The sequence below is a fragment of the Gavia stellata genome, chromosome 20, assembly GCF_030936135.1.
Source record: "Gavia stellata isolate bGavSte3 chromosome 20, bGavSte3.hap2, whole genome shotgun sequence".
Taxonomy (NCBI): domain Eukaryota; kingdom Metazoa; phylum Chordata; class Aves; order Gaviiformes; family Gaviidae; genus Gavia; species Gavia stellata.
Genome location: NC_082613.1, coordinates 1,716,580 through 1,742,483, shown reverse-complemented (window position 1 = coordinate 1,742,483; position 25,904 = coordinate 1,716,580). Strand labels below are relative to the sequence as shown.

General features: G+C 40.8%; 1 protein-coding gene across 1 annotated transcript in view; it reads right to left on the bottom strand.

Annotated features, from left to right (window-relative positions):
* The window catches only part of RTEL1 (regulator of telomere elongation helicase 1), a 50,072-nt gene extending 29,245 nt beyond the window's left edge, over window positions 1-20,827 (bottom strand). The window contains exons 1-17 of the mRNA XM_059827058.1: window positions 20,726-20,827; window positions 18,470-18,668; window positions 18,013-18,106; window positions 16,933-17,014; window positions 16,260-16,320; window positions 15,949-16,024; window positions 15,153-15,237; window positions 13,920-13,985; window positions 12,562-12,715; window positions 12,185-12,223; window positions 11,461-11,539; window positions 10,659-10,756; window positions 9,300-9,355; window positions 5,620-5,694; window positions 4,684-4,765; window positions 538-670; window positions 265-378 (exon numbers count right to left, since the gene is read on the bottom strand). Coding sequence (XP_059683041.1) covers window positions 265-378; window positions 538-670; window positions 4,684-4,765; window positions 5,620-5,694; window positions 9,300-9,355; window positions 10,659-10,756; window positions 11,461-11,539; window positions 12,185-12,223; window positions 12,562-12,715; window positions 13,920-13,985; window positions 15,153-15,237; window positions 15,949-16,024; window positions 16,260-16,320; window positions 16,933-17,014; window positions 18,013-18,106; window positions 18,470-18,668; window positions 20,726-20,827 — 1,595 coding nt within the window. The remainder of the gene's footprint in view (window positions 1-264; window positions 379-537; window positions 671-4,683; window positions 4,766-5,619; window positions 5,695-9,299; window positions 9,356-10,658; window positions 10,757-11,460; window positions 11,540-12,184; window positions 12,224-12,561; window positions 12,716-13,919; window positions 13,986-15,152; window positions 15,238-15,948; window positions 16,025-16,259; window positions 16,321-16,932; window positions 17,015-18,012; window positions 18,107-18,469; window positions 18,669-20,725) is intronic.
* Between the last annotated feature and the right edge of the window lie 5,077 nt (window positions 20,828-25,904).

The following is a 25,904-nucleotide window of genomic DNA, read 5'->3' as shown; positions in this document are numbered from 1 at the left end:
TGACCCCGATAAGCTCAGAGCAAGGGCAAGTGCTAGAGGGCCATTAAGGACTATTAGTGCACCCAGTGCCCTGACCTTCAATCCCTTCCAGCCCTCCAGTTCTGAATTTTCAACAGTAGTGGTTAAAGGGTGTTGTTATTCAGCGCAGTGTTTATCCAGGAAAAGAACTACAGAGACCACTTATTTCACTAGCACCCTCCTGTAAGCAGAACCCAAAATGTCAGAACCCAAGACTAAGCAGAATTCCACATGGAACTTCATTACCTTCTTTCATAGGTAGAAGTAAGCACAGCTCCATCAGGTCCCTTAGGAATGATCCCAACCCAGAGCTGGTGTTTATCGATAACATGAGGATTCTCCAAGCAAACAGGAAAAGGGCTGAAGAAACACAAAAGTAAGATCCCAGTCATACTCATTATATGATTCCCTACTGGCTACCAGTCCAGAACTCTCAAAAATCCTGAGATAAAACCTAAAATCAGGAGAGCAGATTGTGCATTTTCAGTAATGGTACTGTTCACACATCTAGGTACTTACATCTGCATTTCCATTGTAAATGACGAGAGGGGGGAGAGAGTCCCACTAGTAAGGATAATTGTCCTGACTCCCTGTCGAACGAGCTCATGCATGCTGTATCCAGGGCTGAAACACCAATAGCTTAAGGTCTTTCCTGTATGAAATAAAGGGAAAACACTAAGAAGCAAGTCTATAAGTGGAAAAATTGGAATATGACTAGCATATAGCACATTGCATTTGAACTTCTGAAAGTAGAACAGCCAGCATCTGAGGCTAAAATTCCAGATAGATGGTATGTTCTGCTTCAGTCCTTCCCAGATTTAATTACTATGCCCATTTAAAATATATTGTAAAAGGCCTCTGCTCCCTCACACCTTAAGTAGATTATACTTTTAATCAAAAGATGGTTATAGAAAATACAGAGCATCAGATCTTTTTGCTGGCAAGTAACAGGCAGACTGAGCAGATAAAACTACTCAGTCCTCCATCCACTGGTTCACTTCCTGCTGTCAAGGACAACTGGAAGGGGAGGCATGGTAGAAGAACTGCAGAATATTGGGATAAAGGACAAACGACTGAAGTTACTAAAAAAAAAAAAATCACTTTCCATTTTCCCACAGTCAACTGCCAAACCTTTCAACTTCAGCTCAAATCTTTTGTGGGATGTGGATACACAATGTGTGTGACACTGAAAATCTGGCATACTGTAACTTACCAACAGAAAGGATATAAAGAAAAATAGACAAATCACACTAGTCTTTTCTTTCATTGCTCAGCTTATAGTTGTACCATTGCTGGTCTTGCTGAAAACTTAGCATCAGCTTTTCAGAGACAGTCAAAGGAACAAGGGAATGAAACAATCATCTACGCCAAGAACGAGAGCGGCCAAATGAATCGTCAGCTTTTGTTTCTGCTTCTGATTCTGTTTTGTGTGATTAGTTTCAGTTAAAAAAAAAAATAAAAAATCTAGCATCCATTTATTATGTGCATGTCTTTTAAAGGTACACGCTTCATTCAAAGACTGCATTTCCAAATAGAAGCTGACAGTTTCAGGAAATCCCCAGTAATATGTGCCCAGTGAGTCACTTGCTGCTTAGAATTACAAGAGAACATTTATTTCAAGCTAAAGTTTTATCCTTCCATCTCATTTGAGCAAATCCATCCAGACAACGTCCAGATTCTGGAAGAATCACATTCCAAAATTTAGTCAACTCTATCTCTTTAATTCAGACTAAGAATTGGTGCAAATTACAGTTAGGATCTGATTATGGACAGGCCGGTAAGTATCTACAGAGAAGAGCAAAGTCACTTATGCCAAGAGCCTAAGAAATTCCAGCATAAAACCAAACCATGCTGATATGGGATGGCCTAGAAGAGAAGAACACCAACCACTCACATTTGCCTCGCCAATGCTTAGTTCGAAATACGCGTCTCTAACCCTGCAGGATGACTGCCAGGCACCAGTTGCCCAGTTCTTGGAGAAGCTGGAATTGTAATACATTTTTAGCCTGGTGTTCTGCAATTATGTCTTTAAGCTTAACAATATTAAATCCAATTTAAGCATCCCATTCACCAACAGGAACTGTTGGATGTTACACAAAGTAGATCTCTGCAGCAGCTTTTTTCATTCCTCGTACAAGGACAGCTAATCCACGGAGAAATGGTTTTCTAGATGTTTACAACATGGTGATTTAGAACAAACCAAGAGTAAGAGCATTTTATCTTCATGCAAAACTGCAACAGCTCAATTTGCATTCACAAGCAGCATCTGTGCACAGAACAGTTAGCTAGGGCAGTAATCTCATCAGCTATCCCAAGCTATGCCACTTCTCACCAATTACAGGTTGTAAAGAATTATGCTTGGGTGAGTAATTTCCACAAAATCCTTTGAAAACAGCTGTTCTTAAAGATTTGCATTATTTCTATACAGTCTGCTATACCACTACAGGAAACTAGAGACTTGATCAGTCTTGTCTGGCCTCTGCTAGGTTTGCACATAGTGCAAGTCTCAACAAATTGCTAGTCTGTTGCATAGGTACTTGCAAACACTGTCTTTATTTGAAAAGAAAATATATCAGTATGTGTCTACTAAATCACAGAATAATTCTGTGACTGCTTTGTATTGGTTTTGTATATAAATCCTCCAAATTATGCAATAAACCTAAAGTCTTTCTATTAGCCTTTTCCTACACACTTATTTAACAAAATCTACTTAGAATTATTCCTGTAACTTCAAACTCCAATTGAGCAATATCTCAGGAAAACAGTATTTGCAGATTATCAAACAGCATGCTTCTGTTCAGCAACAGAACAGAACTTAATTTGTGGAAGCACTTAAGTGGACGTCGTGTAAAACCACGAAATTCGTGGAAACTCATTCTTTGAAAAATGTTACTTTTGTCCTTAAGAAAAGGACTTCTGTGAAACAAATACTTACATTCTCAAGAGCATTCAACTGAGTAATTAAGTAATAGTTATGAGGCAAGATATTTACAAAGATCCTTGGAGAGCATTCTATTAAGGTGGCTTAGGGTAAAGGGATCTAGTTCTGTCTTCTCTAATTAGAAAATGTTTTGTTTTCCACCTAACTGTATTTATTAAAAAATAAAGAAAGACATCAGAAAGAATGAATGTTGAAGTCCAACAAAGCCAAGCTCAGTGCTGCTTTATAGAAGCCTTAGGATAAGCCTTTGATTCAGAAGCCAAGTTTCTTTTCTCCTAAATAAGTTGCTTTGAAGCACGGTTGTGATACCAAGTTATGCAGAACATAAGGAACAAAAAAGGTGGGAGGAGAGAGACAAGGAGAGGGAGAAATCTCAGTTGAACAAGAAGGACTGGAAAGTACAGTTGAGGCTGAAACTATCAAGAAGTGACAACATGCCCTGAAGAACTTAGGAAGTTGCTCAAAAAAAGGTCACATCTCAGAGAAGGTAACAGTGCCCTGAGGCTGTTACCTGGCATGGCATTTCCTGGCTAAGAATTCACATTCTCAAGTGTCATTTCTCTGGCACATCACATCAACTTTTATGACAGAGCTTCAGCCAACCAATTATAACTCCTCCACTATATATGAGTAATTTCAAGAGATTAAGAACTTTAACGGAATTTACTCTTATAACACTTTTGGCACACATTTTCAGTATCACAGCTGTACATGAAATCTCCTTCTTGTAAAAGGTAGCTACAGCCTTAGCAACACTCATTTTGTGTTTAACACAACACAGTTATACAGAAAACATAGCTGATACAAGCATAACAGAACATTTCATAAACCTCAACGTCAGTCCTGAAGGAGGGTTTCCCATTCTTGGGCTGGTGTGAAGATTTTCTCTACACCAATACAAGCAACCATTCCATAATGGAGATGATTTTCTTTCACTAGGATAATTGCCCTAGAAGAACTCCAGCAGTGCACAAAGCAGCACTGGTACAAGAGTGTTTTATATTGAGATTGCTTATGTCACCTTCCCTTCAGAAGTAACTATAAAAGTGAAAAGCACCTCCTCGACTCATCATATCCACAATGGAGCTCTACTTGAAAACATAAAACTGCAAAGGAACACCCTCAAACAATCCTAGAATTCTTCAGACAAAGTCCCAAAGCCTTAAAAACCTACCCTGCTCTAGAGAAAGAGAGCTCTGGGGCAACACTAATGCTCCAAGGCTCTTCACCTTACAGAAGATGACAAAAAAAACCACCTTACAACCAAAACAGCTGCTGGTTCTCTGCTAACTGAGTGGAGGGAAAAAAAAAAAGTATCTTCCCCAATCCCACATCTACTGATGGTTTTAACTTGGATCACGGCAACAAGGCATACTAATCACACACTTAAGACTTCCCAGCTCTATGAGGAACACTACTATGCCATTTGGGTTTAAAAAATGTTTTGCATATAGACAGATCTGGAGCGTGCCCTCGTTGAGTTATTCTGTTCAGCCTTTCATTCCTCAGGGTCATTTTTAACATTTAAGATAACATAGGTGGTATTTCACTCAAAATCCTACAATGACATTGCAATATTTGCCAGAGGACTCCCTGTTCACAAATGCAAAGTAGTGTAGATTGGGATGTCTTCAATTGTTTTCTCTTATTTGAATCAGAAAGGAGCAGTTGAGTAGTTTTCAATCCAGCTTTTGCCTGAGCCTCCCCAAGACCAAGTCCTGTACCTTGTTTTTTTGCAGATGATGAATTCCAGAGATCTGTCCTTTGTTTCTTCTTCTGATTACTGTTATCCAGATGAATATGTACCTGAAGGAAAATAACAGAAACATTTCTAGAGATGGCTACAGAAACGAACTTGCACTTCATCCCTCAAAAAAGCTAGCCCATATTAAGGGTAGTTAACGGAATTAGTGTCACTTTTACAGTGTTAGTAGTCATATTACTTCCTGTCTGTCTTTTCTATTTTGTTTCCAGTCTTTCATAATGTGTTCAAGAAGGAGCATAGCAGCATATCACCATTTAACCAGCCATTTTGGCTTAGTTTATGGGAGCAGCTTTTCATGGGCTGCCCTGGGCAGAGAAAAAGAACCCAGTCACTTGGGTATTGTCCACCAGAATAAACACACAGACTAGAAAAAAGAAATATTACTGTGTTAGAAAGACTTGCTTCATTTGGCAACAAAAATAGTATGAAGTCTTAACATACGAAAACTTACCTTTATCTAAAAAAAGATCTGTTCCTAAAATTCATTATAGCATTACAGCCCATAAGTCCCAAACTCTAAATAAATTATAAGGACTTGAGGGTGGGAGGTTCAGTGGCTTTACTGTACTTGCTTGGTAACAGGCTAAACTAAAGTCAAGACAACAGATTATTTGAAGAACACATGAATTCACATTTGCTGCACTTTCCTAATTTCATTTTAGAGTTTCTTTAAAAATTACTGTGTAACTCCCCTTCTTCCTTGGAACCTAAACTAACCACAGTTCCTTTGGTGTTTTGTTGTTTGTTTGGGGTTTTTCTGGAAGAACTTACATATCTTCCCTGTAATCAACATCAACATTTGCTATACTGTCCACATCCTTCTGAGTCTTGGATACACTGAGCACAGACATTAAATGCCAGTGAGGAAAAATGTAGAACACAAAGCATCCCATACCTTATAATATTTAGATATCGACTGATGTGGCATGAAACCTGTTGTGCTTTCTGGAGGATCGATGTTGAATACTGTCTGGAAAATGGATGTAAACAAATGGAAAGATTTAACAACTGTTCCCAACAAAATCCCTAATGTATCTTTGCACTGAGAAGTAGCTCCACAAAAGTTACTGCTGTGACAACCTTAAATATATCTCCTTGCTCCTGTTACTAAATAAAGACAGACAATCTTGAATAAATACATTTTTTACAGGCAATTCCTGCTAACCACATGGCTTTCTCATTGTTCAAAAAAAATGCAAGCCAGTATCTAAACATATTCAAACTATACAAATGACAGTATTATTATCCGTCACACTGTTCATGACTTCTGGCTGTGGATAAACATAAACACACTACATGTTCATGAGATCGCAGGGTCACAACTGAGTGTAAAATAACTTTTCGAATTCCCTTAGTTTAAAATTTCAGTCATGATACCCTACACTAATAACAATCTGCTTAGGAAAAAAAAAAAAATCAAGTTGTAATCATATCTAGTTGTCCATATATTAAATTAAAAGGTTCTACCAGCTCTTCTGCACAGAGTTATGCTTCTTCCTCTTTTCTGTATGTGTTGTCTTATGACTAAGGGTGATGCTTTTTCAAACATATGGCATTCCAGTGCAACTTCAGTGAAAACAGCTGTGGTTCTCAAATATTTATAACTTCTGTTAATTTTTCTAAACAAGATTTCTTCATACATTTAAAAGGAATTATCCAAGCTCACAAGAGTATCAGCTAGTTGCAACAAGATAGATGTTCTCCACCAGTCAAAAGAAAAAAAAGTTCAATTCCTGGAAATATTAACTTCTGAAAAATAGCCAAAGATAGAGTGTACAAAAAAGATTAATAAGTGTTCTTCTAAAAGGAAGAAAAAAATTTATTATTAATAAAAACAAGCTGGTTACAAATTATGTCTTAAAGACAAGGCTCTGTAACAAGAAAGCACTGTGTTTAACCAACGAAGATGCTGTGACCTAGTCCTACCTGAAAATATCTCAAGATAACAAACTATCACGTGGCAGGTGATTTGCAATTACCACCCATGTGCATGTCCTCAGCAGCAGCGAAGGGATCTCAGCTTTCAGCAAAAGACTGCTCTTCCAATTTAAATCACCTTTCCTCTGTCCCCAGCTAAAAGAGCACACACAGACCGTTATCCCCAGTCCTGCAGCACATGTTAATCTGTGGGCTGTGGGCACTGGGATCAGGAGACCTGGCTTCTACTTCAGAATCTTCTCGTTTCTCAGCTTTGAAACCCTGGGAAACTAAGTTAAATCAAGCACACCTCACTCTCCCCACAGAACAGCGACTCTCACCTTCCAAATCATTGTGGTATCAGTGTACACAAATTGCTACTACTGTATCAGAACATACCTAGAGCTTTTGTTGAACCACTGCTACAAAAACAAAATACTGTGTGTGCCACTGCGACTACACCCTCACAAACATCCAGGCATTCGATGAGTTCAGTATTGCAAACCTCCCAGGACCATTCAAAATACAGCTAGACGGTCTGCAAAGTTTGAGTACATTTCTTCATTTTTAGCGGTACACGGGGTGTTATTTTGTGGTGTCCTTTTGGACATGTATGTTGCTCTCCACCAACATAACAGGTGCAACATGGCTTCACACACTACTACTAGACAAAGCAAGCACAGAATTAAGTAAGAAAGATGAACTATCTATAGGAATTACTGTGTCAACTTGAGCTGACTCTTCTCCTTCAAGCACCTAATAATGTTTTTTAGGAAAATTCTAAATTATAAAGAGTATCCTTTTCTATTGAACTCCAATTCTAGAAGAGGAGGATTCACAATTAAGCTAAAATAGCAAGTAAATTCTTAGGTGAAAAGCAACAATACTGAAGAATTCACAGTTCCTCTGTGTAAGATTTTCCAGCAATCAGCAGGAAGACAACCTGAATGTTGACAGTAGATTTTGGTACACATGACAAAATAGACCTGAGCCATGTCATTCAAAATAAATAAATAAAATCCAAGACTCAGGATAGGACTTTTAGAGAACATGGCTAAATTCAAATCTACATGATTTAATCCCTCCTAGTTTACTCAAAAGGGACACTAAAACCTCTGAACAGTAATAATCTCAGCCAAGGGGACATGTAAGTGGGAATGTTATAAATCCTTCAGCAAAAAGGGAAAACTGAAGTACATAGTTGGTACCGCACCCAGACAGAAAAGAACTTCATTACAAACCTTCTAACAAGTGTTCTTGAAATAAGCAAGAATATTGAGGAAGGAAAAGAGAGTTCATTTGCTCTTGCCAAATGCAGAGCTGGACACAGAAGTCATTAACTTTTCAGGTTATGTAAATTGCTGTCCTCTTTCTCATCTTTGCTCTTAGATAGATTTTACTCTCCTCCTACCTGTGTTCCCATTATTTCATCACTTTTTTGACACTCCTGTGCTTCCTGTATACATAGATTACGCTTGTAAACAGCACATTTTCCAGAAGAAAGATCTATGATGTCAAGGATTTCTGAAAAAGTCTGGCAGCTAATCTATTAGGCAGGCTACCAGTCAGTAGAACAAAATGAGAGAACTACCAAGCGACTGAACATTGCCAGCAATGACAGACTTTAACGTCATGGAATTTCTTGCATCAGTGGCCGAATTACCATTTTTAATTGGAAAAAGAAAGAAAAAAAGATCATTAAACCAAGACAAAAAAGCAATGATTAACACACATTAAAATGCCATCATTATCACCCACCTACTAAAGATGGGAGGAAAGATCTTTTTGATCCAAAAAACACCCACAAGTATTTGGGAAGTAAAGGTCTTATTTCACTGTCAGGAAAAGGGCTAATTCAACCTGACTCTCAGTAACTCAGGCCAAGATGATGCTCTGAAATCACCAAATTCTAGGAATATAGTGAACTTAATCCCACGCGTCAGCAGATTTTCCAATACGTAACACTATGGCTAAGATGCTATTTTGTTTGAACTTTAAGCTGTCCAAACATTATCCCCTTTTTGAGTATCACTCAAGAATATTAGAGCTTTGGTCAACTTCAGAGGGAAGCTAGAAATTGAATCTCATGCCACTGGCCCACTGTACCTTCTAATTTTATGGGGCCCAGGTTTTTCATAACCAATGTTTTGCAAGTGCACAACAGGGAGAGAACTGACAGCACCGTGTGGATACCCACAAGTGTCACATTCAGTTCCTGTGGCGCTAAAAAGGTTTTTATTTTACAGATGCCTTAATTTAATAATTGAATGGAAAAAAAAAACAGTTAAATTACCTTTTGTTTGCTTTTTCTCCTGAGCCTGTGCTATTATTTCATGAGAAGGGCTCATATTCCCAAACATTGCTGCTAGAAAGTAAACAGCTCAATAACCCAGCTCCACCTGGTGGAGGCTAAATCCAGACAAATTTAAATCAAGCATCTCCAAAAAGGGACATCAAAACTGTAAAAGAACAACCTGGGTAAAAATGAAAGTAGACCATCCCATTAGGCAGCAGCTTTCTCCTCAAAAACCCATAGACTTCCATCGCTGCACAAGTGTACACACAATCAAGAATAAAATGGACCCAATGTCTTTCCACATTTTTCAAACCAACTCTTCTATTCTTCAGACATATATAGAAGCAGCGTTAATGATTTACCTGGATAATATCTGAGAGCTTATGCAATCCAGATGTATTGACAAATATCCCAGTACCTAGAAAGAATAACACACAATTACTTTTACAACACAAATATACATCCATTTGCATATAGCCATATCTTTTTTGAACAGCACAACACCCTGAATATGATGACTTGAAAATATTATCTGAAACAAATAAATTATTTCAAGTTTTTCATCATTATTCAAGACACAAGGAGAAATGTAAAACTGGCATTCCAAAGGAAGTTTCATGTCTCTGACACGTTGGGAAGCTGAGACGATTACATAAACTTCTTACAGCTCCTCTACATTAAAAATTGGAAAGGAGATAATTAAAACAAAGATAAGCATGCTTGAACTGTTTGGTTACTTTTTCAAAAGCTCACACAACCACTATTAGTCTCATGAAAAAAAGAATAGAAAACTGACTACCCCGTGTTGCAGAGAGACAAAAATAACCTTTGCTATAGCTATAAATAGCCCTTTACAATCACCTCCAAGCTTCTAGTGTGCTTTACAGAGGAGCAGTTAAAAGAACATACAAAATACAATGATGATGAGAATTTGACCACGGAAATGATAAACAGATGCACCTGCTAAGCCCGAATGCAAACAGCCTAAAAGGAGAAAGATGCTGGGGGAAAAAAAAGGAAGGATAGATGCGTTCTCAAGGGATGCACTTGCAGATCTGACAGTCTGTATTCTAGTCTCCACAGAGTAGGCTTGCCCTCTTCAATGCCTTTACCGGAGAGTCTGCTAGTAAGAACTAACTAAATCATTTTCTTAGCTCACGTAGAAGTTGGAGATTTTTCTTTGCAGAAGGGCAAATTAAGAACGAGATGCTGATAGGCAGTAGAACAGAAGCTTGCTAAATCAAGGAGAAAAAAAAATAAAAATCACACATTATGCGATTCCCAACACTCCGGTTTCATAACTCCACAACCAGGGAAGAACTCAAGACACTAAAAGCACCATCAGCAAAATGTCAACAAGCTCCACCCCAGAATCCTTCTGGTTTTGGAGAAAAATAGCGTTGTGTGCAAAAATCCTCTATGTGTGCACATGTACGTACACACATATGTTGGTACACACTCAGGTTTTGACAAAAAGCTGTTCCTAAAACTAGTTCTGTTGCATGAACAGACATAAAACATGTTTCCCAGCAGAGGATCTCACAGCAAGTCTTAATAAAAAGACACAGGTCCTCAGGGTCAGATTTTAGCTTTTAAAAACTTTCTGATTTAAATCTAAACAAAGAAGCCTTTCTCCTCCTCTCCCCAAACAATGCAAACTTCCAATTACTTACACTGCAGAGAAAAGTCTTGAGTAAAACAACTAACAAATTTACACTTACAGCCTGAAAGAAACTGTAAAATCTGCTCTAGTGACTCCAAGAGTGAGGATTTGGTCTGGAATGTTATTTGGGCTTCTGCAAACAGATCAAAGATGTAGCTGCAATTTAGAAAAAAAAAAGCACAAATGGGTCAACACGGTAAAAAATCACATGGACACAATTACTGTTACTCTTTTATAACAACAATTTCACCATCTAGTAGCAAAACATATTCTTGTCTCCATGAGAAAGAAAAATTTACAGGAATAAAAATAAGTATTTCCTTATAAAGACTGCAGACAATATTGACAAGACAGAAAGCATACTGACCACACCCTTCACATTTTCCATCATTTCTCCACAACATACAATATGTATTAATTTAGAAATAGATTTACATACGATTTCCATTATTTTTTTATAACATAGAATATGCATTAGTTTAGAAATAGACTTACAGAGCTCTGAGGTACCTTAAACCAAATCACTGCAGCACTAGGACCTCTGTTTAAATCATGACGCGAAATTGAAAGCAGCACAGTGGGGAGCTTCTTCCAGCTCAGAGTACCCGATAGGCATACACACAACATAGGATTTTCCACTCTTGAAACTCTTTAAGAGGGAGTTCCACCAGAAATAATGATTATTACACACAGGGGATTTAAGGAAACCCAACACCTTGAATAAATACTATTCCCAGAAACCAGAATAGTAGTACCAATCCTAACAGCTGCTACCAATCCTAACAGCTGACCCAGTTTCACCTGGGTCTAGAATTTGCTGTACTTTTAACATGTAAACACATTAGCAAGAAAAGATTTACCTTCCCTCTTTGGTGACTCCACTGTCATTCGGTGGCAGCTTCACTGCATCAATAGCACTTTCTAGCTGAAGAAGAATTTCTTTAAGAGAGTCAAGAGAGAAAAAAGTTAGGGTTTGCAGAAACTCGCTTCTGGGACACACTTAAGCCTCTTTTTCAAATATACTTTATTACAAAGGCTGTTACCAAAGACAGCAACCTAGCTGTTTTCTTGATTCTGTAAACAAATCAAAATGATCAAAAACAATTTCCTAGATACCATCTCTAAATATTCGTATTCAACTTTAAGAACATCTATGACTTCAATTCTTAAATGAAGCTTAAGTTGCCAGCTAAACATTAAACTCTTCTCTACAGAGAGGGAAAGTTGTTCTTGTTTGTAAGCAACAGCTTGAGATGTCTCATGTTGTTAACTTTAAGTAGCATCATGTTCTTACAGCAGAATGGTGCAACTAATACAATTCCAGCATGCTGGCAAGATTAGCAAACAAGGGAACTTCTAGCTAAGAAGGAAGCAATGCATTCATCTGCCAAATCTCTCATCTTCTTGGGAAAAAACTGTAACTAAACATTCCACAAAAAAAAAAAAAAGAGACAACTTAAACTTCCATGAATTTCTCAGTTATGAGCAAAGTCTACAGAAATGCTACATGAACCTGATTTATAGTTGTTGACCTTTCAAAACTGTTTCAACAACAATTTTCAACAACACAAAAAATAACCTTACTCTTTATCTTTGCTATATCTTCAAGTTCCATGTTCAGTCCTGTTGAAGAAAGGAAAGATTTCAAAGAGGATGTTTCATGTCTGTTTCATTCCCAGTTTCTTTATGGCTTTTCAGAAATTACAGATATGAAGGCTAGAACTGTGTACATGGAAAGACATCTTCTTTATTCCACTCACTGTTCTCCTTCATGACCCCTCATGCCACATTGGTTTGGCCAAGTCTTTTCATGTTTGTCTAGCAGCGATTACTAATTAACAATAATTTATCTACTAGTGAGAGTAAATGTCCCGAAAACTGTTAGGAAAAGTTACTTTTCAGTTCTTGGTAGTAGCTTCCTATAATCCCAGTGAAACAGTGGTTTGTGGTTGTCAACACACCTGAATTGGCCATCTCCATATTGAACTCAGCATTTATTTCATTCTGTTGAACCACTTTGGCTTGTTCTTCCAGTACAACATTTATAGCATCCATTGCCGAAGCCAAATCATAGGGTGTCAAGTCAAAAGAAGATGACTCCTCACACAACTTCTCCTAAAATATAAGGAACGGAAGCATTATTTGAACTGTTCAGTGTGCTATTTGCTCAGGCAATTTCATAGATGATAAAGTCCAGATGACCAGGCCTGATTTCATTTCTGATCTCCTGCTCAAGCCAGAGGACATGTTACAAACACCTGAAGACTCTGACTATTACTAGGCACCCTTTTTTCTAAAATGTAGATCAGATTTTGCCTCTTTCGCATTATCAACATTCTACCATTCCCAGCTAGTAGCAAATCACTGTCATCATTAAGATCCCTTTTGTTTTTAATAGGTGTCACCTCCCTCCTCTGTGTTCTTAGTGTTGCTGATAATAGATTTTTCTTGACATCCTTTTGTTTCTCCCACTCAGTTGCCAAGTAGCATGCTGTCTGATGACAAATTTTGCAACACGAGTAATTCTAGAACAGCTGGTTAATTTCTGCATGCAGGCATCAATTAATATTTTTAAAACACTACAAAGGGGGAAAACCACCAAAATCCAAACAACTATGACTGGATTTCCACCCATTTTTCAACAGAAAAGAAGATGTTTTGACGAAGGAAGCACATACAGGACACAACTCTGCAACTACCTCTAGTCAAACACAGCACACCCTCCGGCGGCCTGTTTATTGAAAGAAGAACATGCAATCAGAAAATAAAACTTTGCAGCTGTTTAGCAGAAATCCCACTGGGAGGTTGTTCATGTGGCAGAAAAAAGGGACATATTTCAAGTGTTCCTTTGCATTTAATTATTTAGGCAAAGGGCTGCAGTTTCAAGCCATCTAAGAGGAAGATCTCATAATGCAACATATTTTTTTTTTTTTTCCTGTGTGAGTGAAGACTTGGAAATATTACAAGTCACATTTGCCATCTACTGCACTGGGACAGCTGATGCAAGAATGGGTCTTTCACGATTTCTTACACCATGGAAGAGAACTCTCCAAACAAGAAAATGAGCGCCCTCATAAATTTGGAGATCCACCCTTCAGGAAGAAACTATCACCTTGTAGAAAATCACAGTAGTGTCAAAGGACCATTAATTAAACTACAAAGCTTTAACTGTCACGGAAACAAGAAATATTCATGATAATGAACATTAACAACTGAAATAGCTGAGTACAGATTTTACAGACTGTTTATAATAGGGCACTGGTCTGGTTTTCTCTTTGGGTGAAGTTTGAAAAATGGCAACAGACCAGAAACAACTTACCACATTGTGAGCTTCATCAAGTATTACCACAGTCCCCTTCAGGTCTAAGTTGTGCGCTCTCCGGCTCTAAAAGATGAAGAGAATGAAGGAGTGGACAAAAACATCCCAGAGAAATATAGAGAAATTAGTTCATGAGACAGATTGGGGCTTTCATGTATTTTGAATACATTTTTTTTTTTAGAAAACAGCAAGTGATCGCTGTAGCCACCTAATATATAAACCACAGAATCATTTTCTCTGGAAATGAAGGTGATAAAATGCATCACGTAGAAGTTTATGGAGGTTACAACTTACATTGTAATAAAGAAAAAAAATACCAGTTGTACCACACTAGGATACACAAGTTTACCAGAATTAATTTCAGTTGCTATTTTTGCCGATAGGGATCCGGGAGGAGTGGGGTGCAAAGCAGGGGGATTTGCCTTGTTTTTACATATTTATGCTTGTGTCGTCTTTACAAGAAGTGGATGTTCTGAAAACACTCCCGACAGTACCAGATCACCTAACTTAATTTCACAATGCTTCTTTGCTTAAGATGGTCAGAGATTTTTTAAATTTTATTTTATTTTTTAATTTACGAAACATTTGGTCTTTTTGCCTTTTGTAGCAGTGGAATGTAATCTGGCTTGTACTATAATTCATTAATTACTCCAAGGTGCATGAAGATGTCAGCAGATTTGTTTCCTCAGAGTTTTCAAAGGTTTCATTTTCTATCCACGAAATATGGACAACTTATTGCAACAGTGTTTTTTTTTTGTTTGTTTTTTTTTTTTTTAACAAAGTCAGCGATTATTTCCAAGAGACATGTCCAATCTCTACCAAAAAAGTTTCCTTATTCTAGAAATCAAGTGGTTGGCTGCAGAAACAAAAATGTCTCAGAACGCACACAAAAATACTGCATAATATGTGACTGAAGATTTGTGTTCAGGAGGTGAATATCACCAAACAACAAGGCATCACATTCTACAAAGCTAATTCTACAAAAATAGCAAGACCTCAAAGAAAAAAAGAAAACCGAAAGTATTTCTTAACTGTGGGAAAGAAGAACTTTACAGAGAAAAACACAAAAGGGCACCCTCTGTGGTTCTGAACTTGAAGTGGGTTGTGATTAGTTTTGAAGTATACCACATAATGCATTCGCTTGCTGTGCATCAGTTCTTCACAGCTTATCCACTAAAAGCCAATATAAGATAAATAGAAGAACAATTGCATTTAAAAGCAAAGATATGTTACCTTCGAGTCTAGTAAATAGTTGTAAGGCATAAAAATAATATCTGCTTGCTGCTTCAGGCTTCGCGAGAGATAATAAGGACAAGCTCTGTTTAAAAAAAAACCAAACGTAGTACAAACTATAAAGTAATACTTGCAGAAATATTAAGAGTACATTCATGTACTATGTTTCATACTTTCAAGGGTTTCTGATCAACTTCTTAAGCAGTTGAAACTGGCATGTTTAATTTTAGGGCAGATGGCTAGCTCTATTCACACAACACAAGTAAAAAGAAGTGTAGAAAACAGTACCTAGCTGCGCAGCTCAACAAAACAAAACAAAAAAGAAATTAAAGGAGAAAGAGTGGCATTCATTACTGCATTATCATTTCACCCCTTTAGGCTAGAAGTAAATGCTGCACTAGACTATTTTATCTCAACAAATCAGTCACCTCATCCTCTTAGATCTGATACAAAACTGCAGTATCATTTGTCATGTCAGATGAGATTGGCAGCCTCTGCTCAAGCGAGAAATAAAACATTGGTGAGCCCAACTCTGATCCAATTCAGTCTTTACACAAATAAGGATTGAAACAAATTGCTGTATGATGCAGTAACAGAAGTTAAGGCTTTACAGCACGCACGCTTTTCTTGGAAGCTGTCTCTGCAACATATGTAGCCACTCCACTTTGCTCTCATGATTGTTCTGCTATTTTAGTGCATGCCAAGTTCATACCAAGTTATTAATAAAAACGAGCAGAGAAATAGTTTTCACTGTTTTCACAAGTAAGGGGGAGGAAGGTCAGAGGGGATCATTTACCTGTGCTTGTTTCCATTTTTAACTAAGTCTTCGATATCCATGATTGATTCAATCAGTTCTTTCTCTGTGCTCTTTTCTGTGAAAAATCACATTACAACCACAAGCTTAGGTAAAGGTACCACACCAAGATTCGTTGTTACCCTGATCATCACGCTCATCCACTTCCTAACATTTCATTCTTGAAAGACATTAACACAGAGCAAAACACCTGCACAGGCATATTCTGCCAACTCTTCCAAACTTCTCTACCTGCCTAGCAAATCTCTCCCTCTCCAAAAAAAATAGGGCTTTACTTCCACAGCCAAACTCACCCTCCACATTGTTGTAGAAATGACAAGCACGAGCCATCACTTTCATTCGGCACATGTAGATCTGTAAAATACCATATATTTTAGCCAAGAGCAGCACAGCTTGTCAAGCACTGAAAAGCGCGTTAAGGGGTGAAGAGCTATTAGTTTTCTGTAACACCAGCTCATGAATAAATGCTAATCACACTTCTTCAGTTTTAAAATCATATGTCCCTCTGTCCACCTTAAAAGTTAGGCTCTCTTTTATGCAGCACAGAACACTCAGATGCTCAGAGGAAATTTTGTTCTATCTTGCCACTAATACTTCAAAACAGTAATCTTTGATGTTACTTGTAAAAGTAACAGGTAAATCAATCACTGACCACTATTTGGAAATTATTGTTGCTCTCGAAAAACACTTCAGTGGCAGATCAGAAAGTAAACTGCAAACGATTAATTCTCATGTTCTACACAATGACATCCTTCTCCGGATGGAAAATGCTACCAGACACTCTGAATTAAGTTTTGCGCTCACAAAACTAGAAACTAGAAGTCCCTCAAAACACGTTTAGAACTACTATCTTTCCCTACAGCCTCCAGCAGTTAAACAATGTCGGAGTTACGAATTACACACCATACGCCAAAACAAAAACCCTCTGTGTTCTCACTGTGCATGCTTTCAAGGCTCTGTTCTCACCTGCATGTGGTTGCTCTCCTGTCGCTTCACTTCGGGATTGATGCAAAGCTGCTCTCTGGAACCCAAAACACATATCTTCGGCCTGTTCAAACAGAATACACAAAACTGATGTTAAAAATAAGGCAAGCAAAAAGAACACAGTTGTACATGCCTAGGTTGGGTATCATGTATCAAAAGCGAAATGTTCAGGAGAAACAGATGAGCCCAAAATAAGGGTCAGAATCAGAAACAGTAAGTTAGTCTGTTTGTAACAGCTGTATATGCTATTTGACTTTATGGTACTGGCAGCAGTGGGTGGTGATAAGCAGCAGTTTACAGCAGGAGGTAATGAGTGGCAGCTTACATCACCCACTACAAAATCTGGGTTCTCTTACGACAGTTCAGGCAAATAAGCTGGGACCTGTCATCTATTACAGGCTATTCCAAGCTGGCTGTGCTTTTTAGAGTAAGGTTGTGACAAGAACTAATGCCCTACAAACATCTGCAATACTTTTTTTGCTTATGACAAGGCTGTATCTTTACAAGAAACATATAAAGGAATGATTACTACCTGCACAAAGAGCTCGGTCAACACACCAGCGTGTCAACAGCTGAAAACTGTGACAGACATTGGTATAGCAAAACTGCAAAGTTCTTCATAGATTTACATCTGCCTAAGGAATTCAACTTTGTAACGGCTTCCCACTGCGGAAAAGCAGCGCAAAGGAAAAGCAGCGCAAAGGAAAAGCAGCGCAAAGGAAAAGCAGCGCAAAGGAAAAGCAGCGCAAAGGAAAAGCAGCGCAAAGGAAAAGCAGCGCAAAGGAAAAGCAGCGCAAAGGAAAAGCAGCGCAAAGGAAAAGCAGCGCAAAGGAAAAGCAGCGCAAAGGAAAAGCAGCGCAAAGGAAAAGCAGCTGTGAAGTATGAAAAAACCCAAACCCAACAACAAAGAAACTCCGGTTCTATACATGCACACTAAGAGAACTACATTTCACTGGATATCATTTTTTATACATTCACCCACATAAATACAAACAATAACTAAATAAGATGGGTTTCTCCACCTTTTCTTTGAATAGGAACATTATCCTAAATCATATTTACCTGTAGACTGTGTTCTTTAATTCGCTAATGACCTGCGTAAGTTGTGAGTGAGTTCTGGAGGCATAAATTATTTTAGGAATGTCAGTGTAATAAGCTGCCAAATAGATGAGAAAAAAGCAGAAAAACATTATTGGCATGGAAAGAAGAACTAGAGATATTATTAGCCTCCTTTCCCAGCTGGTACTATGGTAACAGCTTGCCTTGTAGAGACAGCAAGAAATGTTGTCATCTATTCACACACACAAAATGAGCTAAATGAGTTTCTAATGTTCTAAGAAAAATTAAAAATATGTAAAACACCTTTAAAATCTATAAAATGGTGAAACTGTGCTTCAGCTGCTAAACAACGGCTCCATGACTTTTATAATCACATACTTATTACAAAAGATAGATAAAAGCAAGCGTTCGTTAACACTCCTCTGTCGCCCCTACTGCGCATAAGAATCACAGTACTTACTTGGGATATCAGCATCTGTGGCAGCGTTGCCCCAGGATGACACCGGTCTCTCAGGAAAGAGTTCCACTCCGTTCATACGCTGTGCAATTTTGCGGGCTGAGATAGTATCTTTAAAGTGTTCCCGCCAAGCCAGAGTGGAACACAGCAGGCAGAGGGTCTTTCCCGTGCCTGTAGGGCTCTCCAAAATGCCATTTACCTTCTTTATTGAAGAGAAATAAAATAAAAAGGCAAAAAATGAGCAATTTGGAGATTCAACTAGAACAGGTCTTTGTGCAGTACTGCATTTCCTCAGTAAAAAAAGCAATCACTACCCGGTGAACTCTACCATACAACAGAAACACAGACATACCCTACATAAGGTTGTTATAAATGCACTACTTGTAAGACCCTTTAATCAACTTAGCGAGGCTCAATCTAAAACCCAGAGCCAACTACTATCCTCTAGTCAGCAGAGGAATTCTCCACTTTTAGAGCAAATACAATGCATCGCATTTCAGCATAAAATACCTGAAAATATTAGACGTTATTGCAAAAAACCAGAAAGTGACTCTCAGATTACAGACCGCCAGTTCCCTTTAGAATTAAGACTATATCCCCCATCATAGTTTAGGCAGAAAATTTTCCAAGCACTGTTAAACACCTAGTCCTACTGGATGGTACAATTTTGAAGTGCATAACAATACTACAAGTTGCAGAAAAACTAGCAGCTGAGCTTGCAGTGCCGTGATAATTCCTGTTCAACTGTACTGAAAGAATTTATAATAGGCTTACAACACTTTTACTTTAAAACGAGGAGGTACCAAGCAGGAACCAAGCCATTGCCCGTGACATGGAGGAATTCTGAGCCACATGGAAGCCAACGCTTCCACAATAAGCTTGTTTGATCTCTGTGAAGAACGGGGACCATGGAGATCTGTTAACCAACTCCAGAACAAAGATAACTATTCTAAAGACCATTTCCGTATTTGACATTCATTCAGTAAGATTATCCTATTGTAGATAAAATGATGAATTACACTAATAGTCCAAGGACTAACAACGCAAAACCAAACCCCAGATATCTAAGGACAGACTGCATGAACACATGGACTACTTGCTCAGCTTTTCTTCCTTTTCCCGAGTTATGCAGAAACATTCTACCTACATCTTTACTGACTGCCACTTGCACGCTCCTGGGTTTTTAATAACTATATAGTAAAATAAAAATACAAGTAAAAGAAGGTCAGAGAAGAATTGGAAAAGGCGGGATACAAACAACAAAAAGTAAGCTTGAATTCAAAGAATCACAGGATCATTAAGGTTAGACAAGACCTGTAAGATCATCAAGTCCAACCATCACCCCAACCCCACCATGCCCACTAAACCATGTCCTGCAGTGCCACGTCCACACGTTCCTTGAACCCCTCCAGTGATGGTGACTCCACCACCTCCCTGGGCAGCCTCTTCCAGTGCTTCACCACTCTCTCAGGAAAGACATTTTTCCTAATATCCAGCCTGAACCTCCCCTGGTGCAACTTGAGGCCATTTCCTCTTGTCCTTCACTTGTCACTTGGGAGAAGAGACCAACACCCACCTCACCACAACCCCCTTTCAGGCAGTCGTAGAGAGCGATGAGGTCTCCCCTCAGCCTCCTCTTCTCCAGACTGAACACCCCCAGCTCCCTCAGCCGCTCCCCATCAGACTTGTGCTCCAGACCCCTCACCAGCTCCGTCGCCCTTCTCTGGACACGCTCCAGCACCTCAATGTCCTTCTTGTAGTGAGGGGCCCAAAACTAAACACAGGATTCGAGGTGCGGCCTCACCAGCGCCGAGTACAGGGGCACGATCACCTCCCTACTCCTGCTGCCCACACTGCTTCTGACACAGGCCAGGATGCCGTTGGCCTTCTTGGCCACCTGGGCACACTGCCGGCTCGTATTCAGCCGGCTGTTAATCAACACCCCCAGGTCCTTTCCCGCCAGGCAGCTTTCCAGCCACTCTTCCCCAAGCCTGTAGCGTTGCATGGGGTTGTTGTGACCCAAGTGTAGAACCCGGCACTTGGCCTTGTTGAACCTCATACAATTGGCCTCAGCCCATCGATCCAGCCTGTCCAGATCCCTCTGCAGAGCCTTCCGACCCTCCAGCAGATCAACATACCCGCCCAACTTGGTGTCGTCTGCAAACTTACTATTTGAATTGTGACAACCTCTTCTTAGAGATTTTTTACAGTTATAAATGAAACGCCATTCGTACGCGAACCAAAAGAGGCGGCACTCACCTTCTGCAGGCACTCGAGCACCTTGGCCATGTAGGCTTCCTGGCACTCGTAGGGCTGGAAGGGGAAATCCACCGTGATGCCGTTCAGCGTTACCTTCGGCATGTTTCCCGCCAAGTACCTGCGAGGAACCACAGGCCCGTGATTCACCCACCGCCGCGCCGGGACGGGGCTGCACCGCCGGTGCCATGTAGAGCGACAAACCGGAATCGGGGCAGGTTCGTTTGCACGGCGAAATGCCGAAAGGCCCGGTTTTCGCCTCGTATTTCGGGACGGGACGTTACCAGCGGACCCGCACCGCAGCCCGGGCAGGAGGCCCACGGACACTCAGGGCCCGGCCGCGGCGATGCGGAGGAGCCAGCCCGGCCCGCGTTCCCGGGCCCCCCCGCCCGCTCCGGCCCGGCCCGGCCCGGCCCGGCCCGCGTTCCCGGGGTCCCCGGCCCGGCGGCGGTCGCCATGGGAACGCGGGCAGAGCGGCGGCGGCAACCACCCCTCACCTCCCGCTCCGCCGTTCGGAATCCCCGCGCCTGTATCACGTGCCCCACCGCTTGCCCACTCACGTGCAGTGCGTAACTTCCGCCGGGCGTTCTCGCGAGAGCTGCGGCGTTGCCCAGGGAACGGGGCGGGGAGGCGGCCGCGGGCTGCCGGTGGGCCCGGCCCGGACACGGCCCGCCTGGGCGGCGGGGAGTGAGTGGGGCCCGGGGGTCCGGCGCTGTTTTCTATGAGCTGCTGTGCGGGCCCGAGGGGCCGCGAGCAGGAGGGGACCGAGTCCGGTGGCGTTTGGCCCTGTGGGGCCTGGAGGGAAGCGGGACCCGGGCCCGTGGGGAGCGCCCCGCCATCAGACGCTGGGTGGTTCAGCTGGAGGGTCCCTCAGCAGCCGAGGCTGGGCCCCGAAAAGGCCGGAGACTCGCTATTTGGTTGCTAGAAATAGGAAAGGGGCCACATTTCCAAAGCCTCCGAGCGCTGTTCGGGTGTGAGCGCTCCTGGGCGAGGGCCGCCCGGGGCTGGCGTTCTTCCCCTTCACTGGCGACACAGGGGAGCGTGTGATAAGCAGTGCCCTTGACCAGAATGTGCTTCCAGTGCGCTGCTGTGCTTTGTGCTGCGCCTCTGGCACCTTTCAGTGGTGCTGCATATAGGAGAAGGCAGAATATTACAGCATTCTTTGTTGCAACTCTCAGCATTTAAGATCTAAGGGTTTCTATGTCGTTATGTTGAGCTGTGTAGCTTCTGCATTAAGAACAGTAACGAATTCTGACGGGTCTCTTTTGTTAGGGGGGAATGTGCTGCTCCTTTGTTCCCTGCTTTTCTTCAGCACGATTCTTTCAGCCTTCAGGCCCCTGTCAGAGTATCCCCGCACACGGCAGGGAACAGCTGCATCAGCGTTTCAGTTGCTCAGGCCGAGTTGCTCATACAATATGTGTGTTCATTGTAGTGAGCTCTGAACTGCTCAGGATTGACGGATTACTCAGTTTGTAAGACTCTAGCAAACTGTGCAAGTGTTTTAATAAATGCGTAGGCATGGTTTACCCGGATCCCCAAATTTTGCAAAACCATATTTTATGCAGTTATATGAGGAAGAAGGTAGGAAGAAAATACACACATCTCTCTGTACTTTATTGCTGCATCTTGCGCTGTTAGGTGGTTACTGCATAGATGTAGACCAGGATGTGGCTTGTTTTATTGTAACTTTAAAATGCCTTTATTCCTAGCAAGCTGCACAGCTTCTTTGTATGTAGAAGTGTTAGAATATTTAAAGAAAAACAACTATTAAAAGGAACAGACCTTAAACTTGAGTATATTATGTAATTTAATTTCTTCTTAAACTTCTGGTACATTCTGTGTCTTCCAGGTGTTCAGTTAGGGGAGCTTACGGGCGTTGCTGTTTTGGTTGCCAGCCTTTAAACTCCTTGAGCTGAACTTCCCTGGATTGTAAACTGTCTTTAATTGTAGCAAACGGGCTAGAGAGTGTTGAGTTATTCCTTCAGATCTTCACAGCGTGCCACACAAAATGTAACAACTGATTTTGTTCATGTTTCTGACTGTGAACTCTTTAACTTGATACCAGTCGTGCAAGATTAAGCTGCAAAAGAAATGACTGTGTAAAGATTGTACAGTGAGAGTGTGGGATAAGGTATTTATAATGGAGAACAAAGGTTTAAAACTCCTCATAAGTATATGGAATACTGTGTCATCATTTCCTGTAAATACATCTTTCCCACATTGAAGAATACTATCAATAGTGTGTCAAATCAGATTATTTTAACTGTGATTTAAGTAATGTTGAGTGAAGCAGCGTTACCTTCTGAGAGAGAAGAGCTGGAAGGTTACCAAGCCCAAAAAGGCGTGTGAGTCAGCAGATGCACTGCTGTCCAGGGGCAGACATGAGTCAGCACCGGCTAAACGCTCTTCATCCTTCTGGAGGGTTGTTCCTCTGCACCATTCACCTTACTTGACCAAGGCTGCAGCGCCAGCGTTGGCAAGTCTGTCTTCAGCATTGCTGTGCCAGTTTCTTCTAAAAACTGAGAACAGAGAAAACAAAATTTTTGAAGTTTAATGAAAAAAATTTCTTTCTTATTCAGGTTGCAAAAGAATTGTGAAGGATTACTGAGGCTACAGCATCTGTTTATGTCAGGATACAGATGTGATAAATAAAGGTGCTGGTCTTACACCTGGATTGTCTTCTGGTGATTGGCTCCCCAGGATGAACCCTGAGTTCTTATGAGGCAAGAGACTGGAGAGGGAAGAAGAGGGAGAGGAAAAGGGTTTGAAAAAATTTGTCAGAGTGGCACGGAGGATTGTATGAAAGTCCAGTCCCTACACCCGTAATGGCCTCTGCATGCCAACCCAGACAGCAGGAACCAGTGTGTCTCCGCTGCTCGCTCGTTAGTGGATGGTGAAGATCTTGGATGAACTATTTTTCATACTGTGTGGAAAAACTCTGTGGGGAAGTGGGTGTGTGAGTGGCTGAACCGAACCGCAGAGAACCCCACGAACACCCTGCTTGCGCGGTGCAGATATACAAAATGAATAATCGTCATTTCTGTTCAGAGGCCGCCTAGGCAGGATTCTCTTCCCGGACAAGCAAGAATCTTGAGGAATGGGACAAAAGAGTTTGAAGAGCTGCAAGGACCGGCTGTGAAACTCCTGCAGTTCGCTAGGTTATTTTTCTCCTTTCAGATGGGAGAGGATTAAGTTGCCGTTCATTGTCTTTCTGAGGAGATGAGATGGTTCCCATAGCAACAGTCTAAAACTTTTGTTTAACCACAAAATTATTTGATTCCTTTGAATCCAGATAATCCAGAGCTTTTCTGTCTCTTTACTGTTGGGAAATAACAAAACTGCTTTCCTCTTCGACACTCCAATTTTAATCACAATCATCCTGTTATTAGGAAGGTGAGTAAATACCCATTTTACAGATGAAGAAACTGACACAGATGGGTTTAGTGATTCCGTGGAGGCCAGAAGGGAACCACCAGAGCAGAGTTCACAGCTTCACGTGTTCAACATTTGCTGCTCTTTACCCTTTGTAGTTGCTCAGTCGTCTAGCTTGGCACTGCCAACTTTATGTACAGGCGACACCCGTTGTAGCTGAGCAGGCCTGAGGGTCACCTGAGTTCCCAGCTTCCTTTATACCCCTACGTGACTGAATTAGCACAATTCTTCTTCCTGATCCAGGTTCTTTGTTCAACTTGGCCTCATTTCTCAAGTGCTAAAGATATTTCTCGAGATACTAAAGAGGAAACATCAGAACAACCCTCTTGTTTCTCCTGCCTTCAGGGAAACAGTTTCCTGGGTTAGTGCTGACGTTGCTGTCACTGGTTTCTCCCCTCACTTCTTCTTCTCCTTTATCTTGTATTATTTTACAATTTTGGGGGGTTGACTGCTGCCCTATGTAGAATTTTTATTATTACTATTATTTCATGCGAGCTAAGGGAGCTTCTCCCAGCTTGAGACTGCAAATGGTACTGAGAGGTCTCACGCCGATGCTATTGCCTGGGAACCATGAGTTACAGCCCATGCTTCTCCTTTTAGACCAGATGACTTTCATCTTTCAATGTTATTTCATTAGTCACTAGATAAAACTGTTCCACAAATATTTCATGTTGCCAGTTGGGCTTGCAGCCACAAATAGCAATATGAAGCGTGCCGAGCCCATGGCCCTTCTTGTAACAACCGCAACTTGCAAATGAACTGCCCTAGATGAGTGTTGCCTGTAACAAAACACAGGGAGTGTTCCAGGTCCCTGGTTTTGGGATGTGTTGAAGAGAATCTTTTTGGTCAGATTGGGAATTTTTCTTTTTCTTTTTTTTTTTCCCTTCCTTCAAAGGACACTTCAGTGCTTCAAAGCCAACAGAAGAGCTGCCCTTAGCAGTTTGCACAGATACACTGCTGTAACTTGCAGTTTTCAGCATCGTTGAAAGCATGAGTTACTGGCAGAAGCCCTTCCTATGTTGAAAGACATCTAGGAATATTCAGTTGTTAAAAACGTTGAAAACATTTGCAATAAAGTAGTGAAAGAAGTGCAGGCTACAAAACCAACTTCTTTGCTCATTCTCTATGAAAATCTATTGTTTCCTGACAGTCTGCCTGGTCAGATGTCCTGTGTGATGAAGGCATGGGACACGTTAGCCAAATACTCTCAGATTTTCCCTAATCCCCATCTTGAAAAAAATACCCAGTGCCTTCGGATGCTCCCTAGTGAAAATGGGGGAGAACTTGAAAAGATAGTTACATGTAAAATAAGGAAGAAATATGTCCCAGTGTTACAGATGGATCCAGAATTAATTGTATTAACATTATTTATATGACAGGTTATCTAGAAAGCGTGAATAATATTGGAGCTACAGTGTCTGATGTGCGGCGTAGCCACATAAATCCAGTTTGCTCGCCGTTTCTTGTGCAGCATATTCCACTGGGACACACGCCATGGCACCTTGAAAGCATTCCATACCTTTTTTCTAAAGAAAAGGAATAAAATGCATGTGCTTTATGCCCAGAAGCTCCAGAATATTGCAAGAGGTAGACAGACCCTCGCAGGTCTGGTAGGTAAGTCAAAACCAGAGCTCATCCTGAAAAAGGGGGGAAATTATTCCAGCATTCAGGTGCTTGGGATAGCCACCTTCACCTGGTAAAAGGGAGTGTGTTTTTGAAACGCATACAGTTCAGCCTGCTGCCTTCAAGA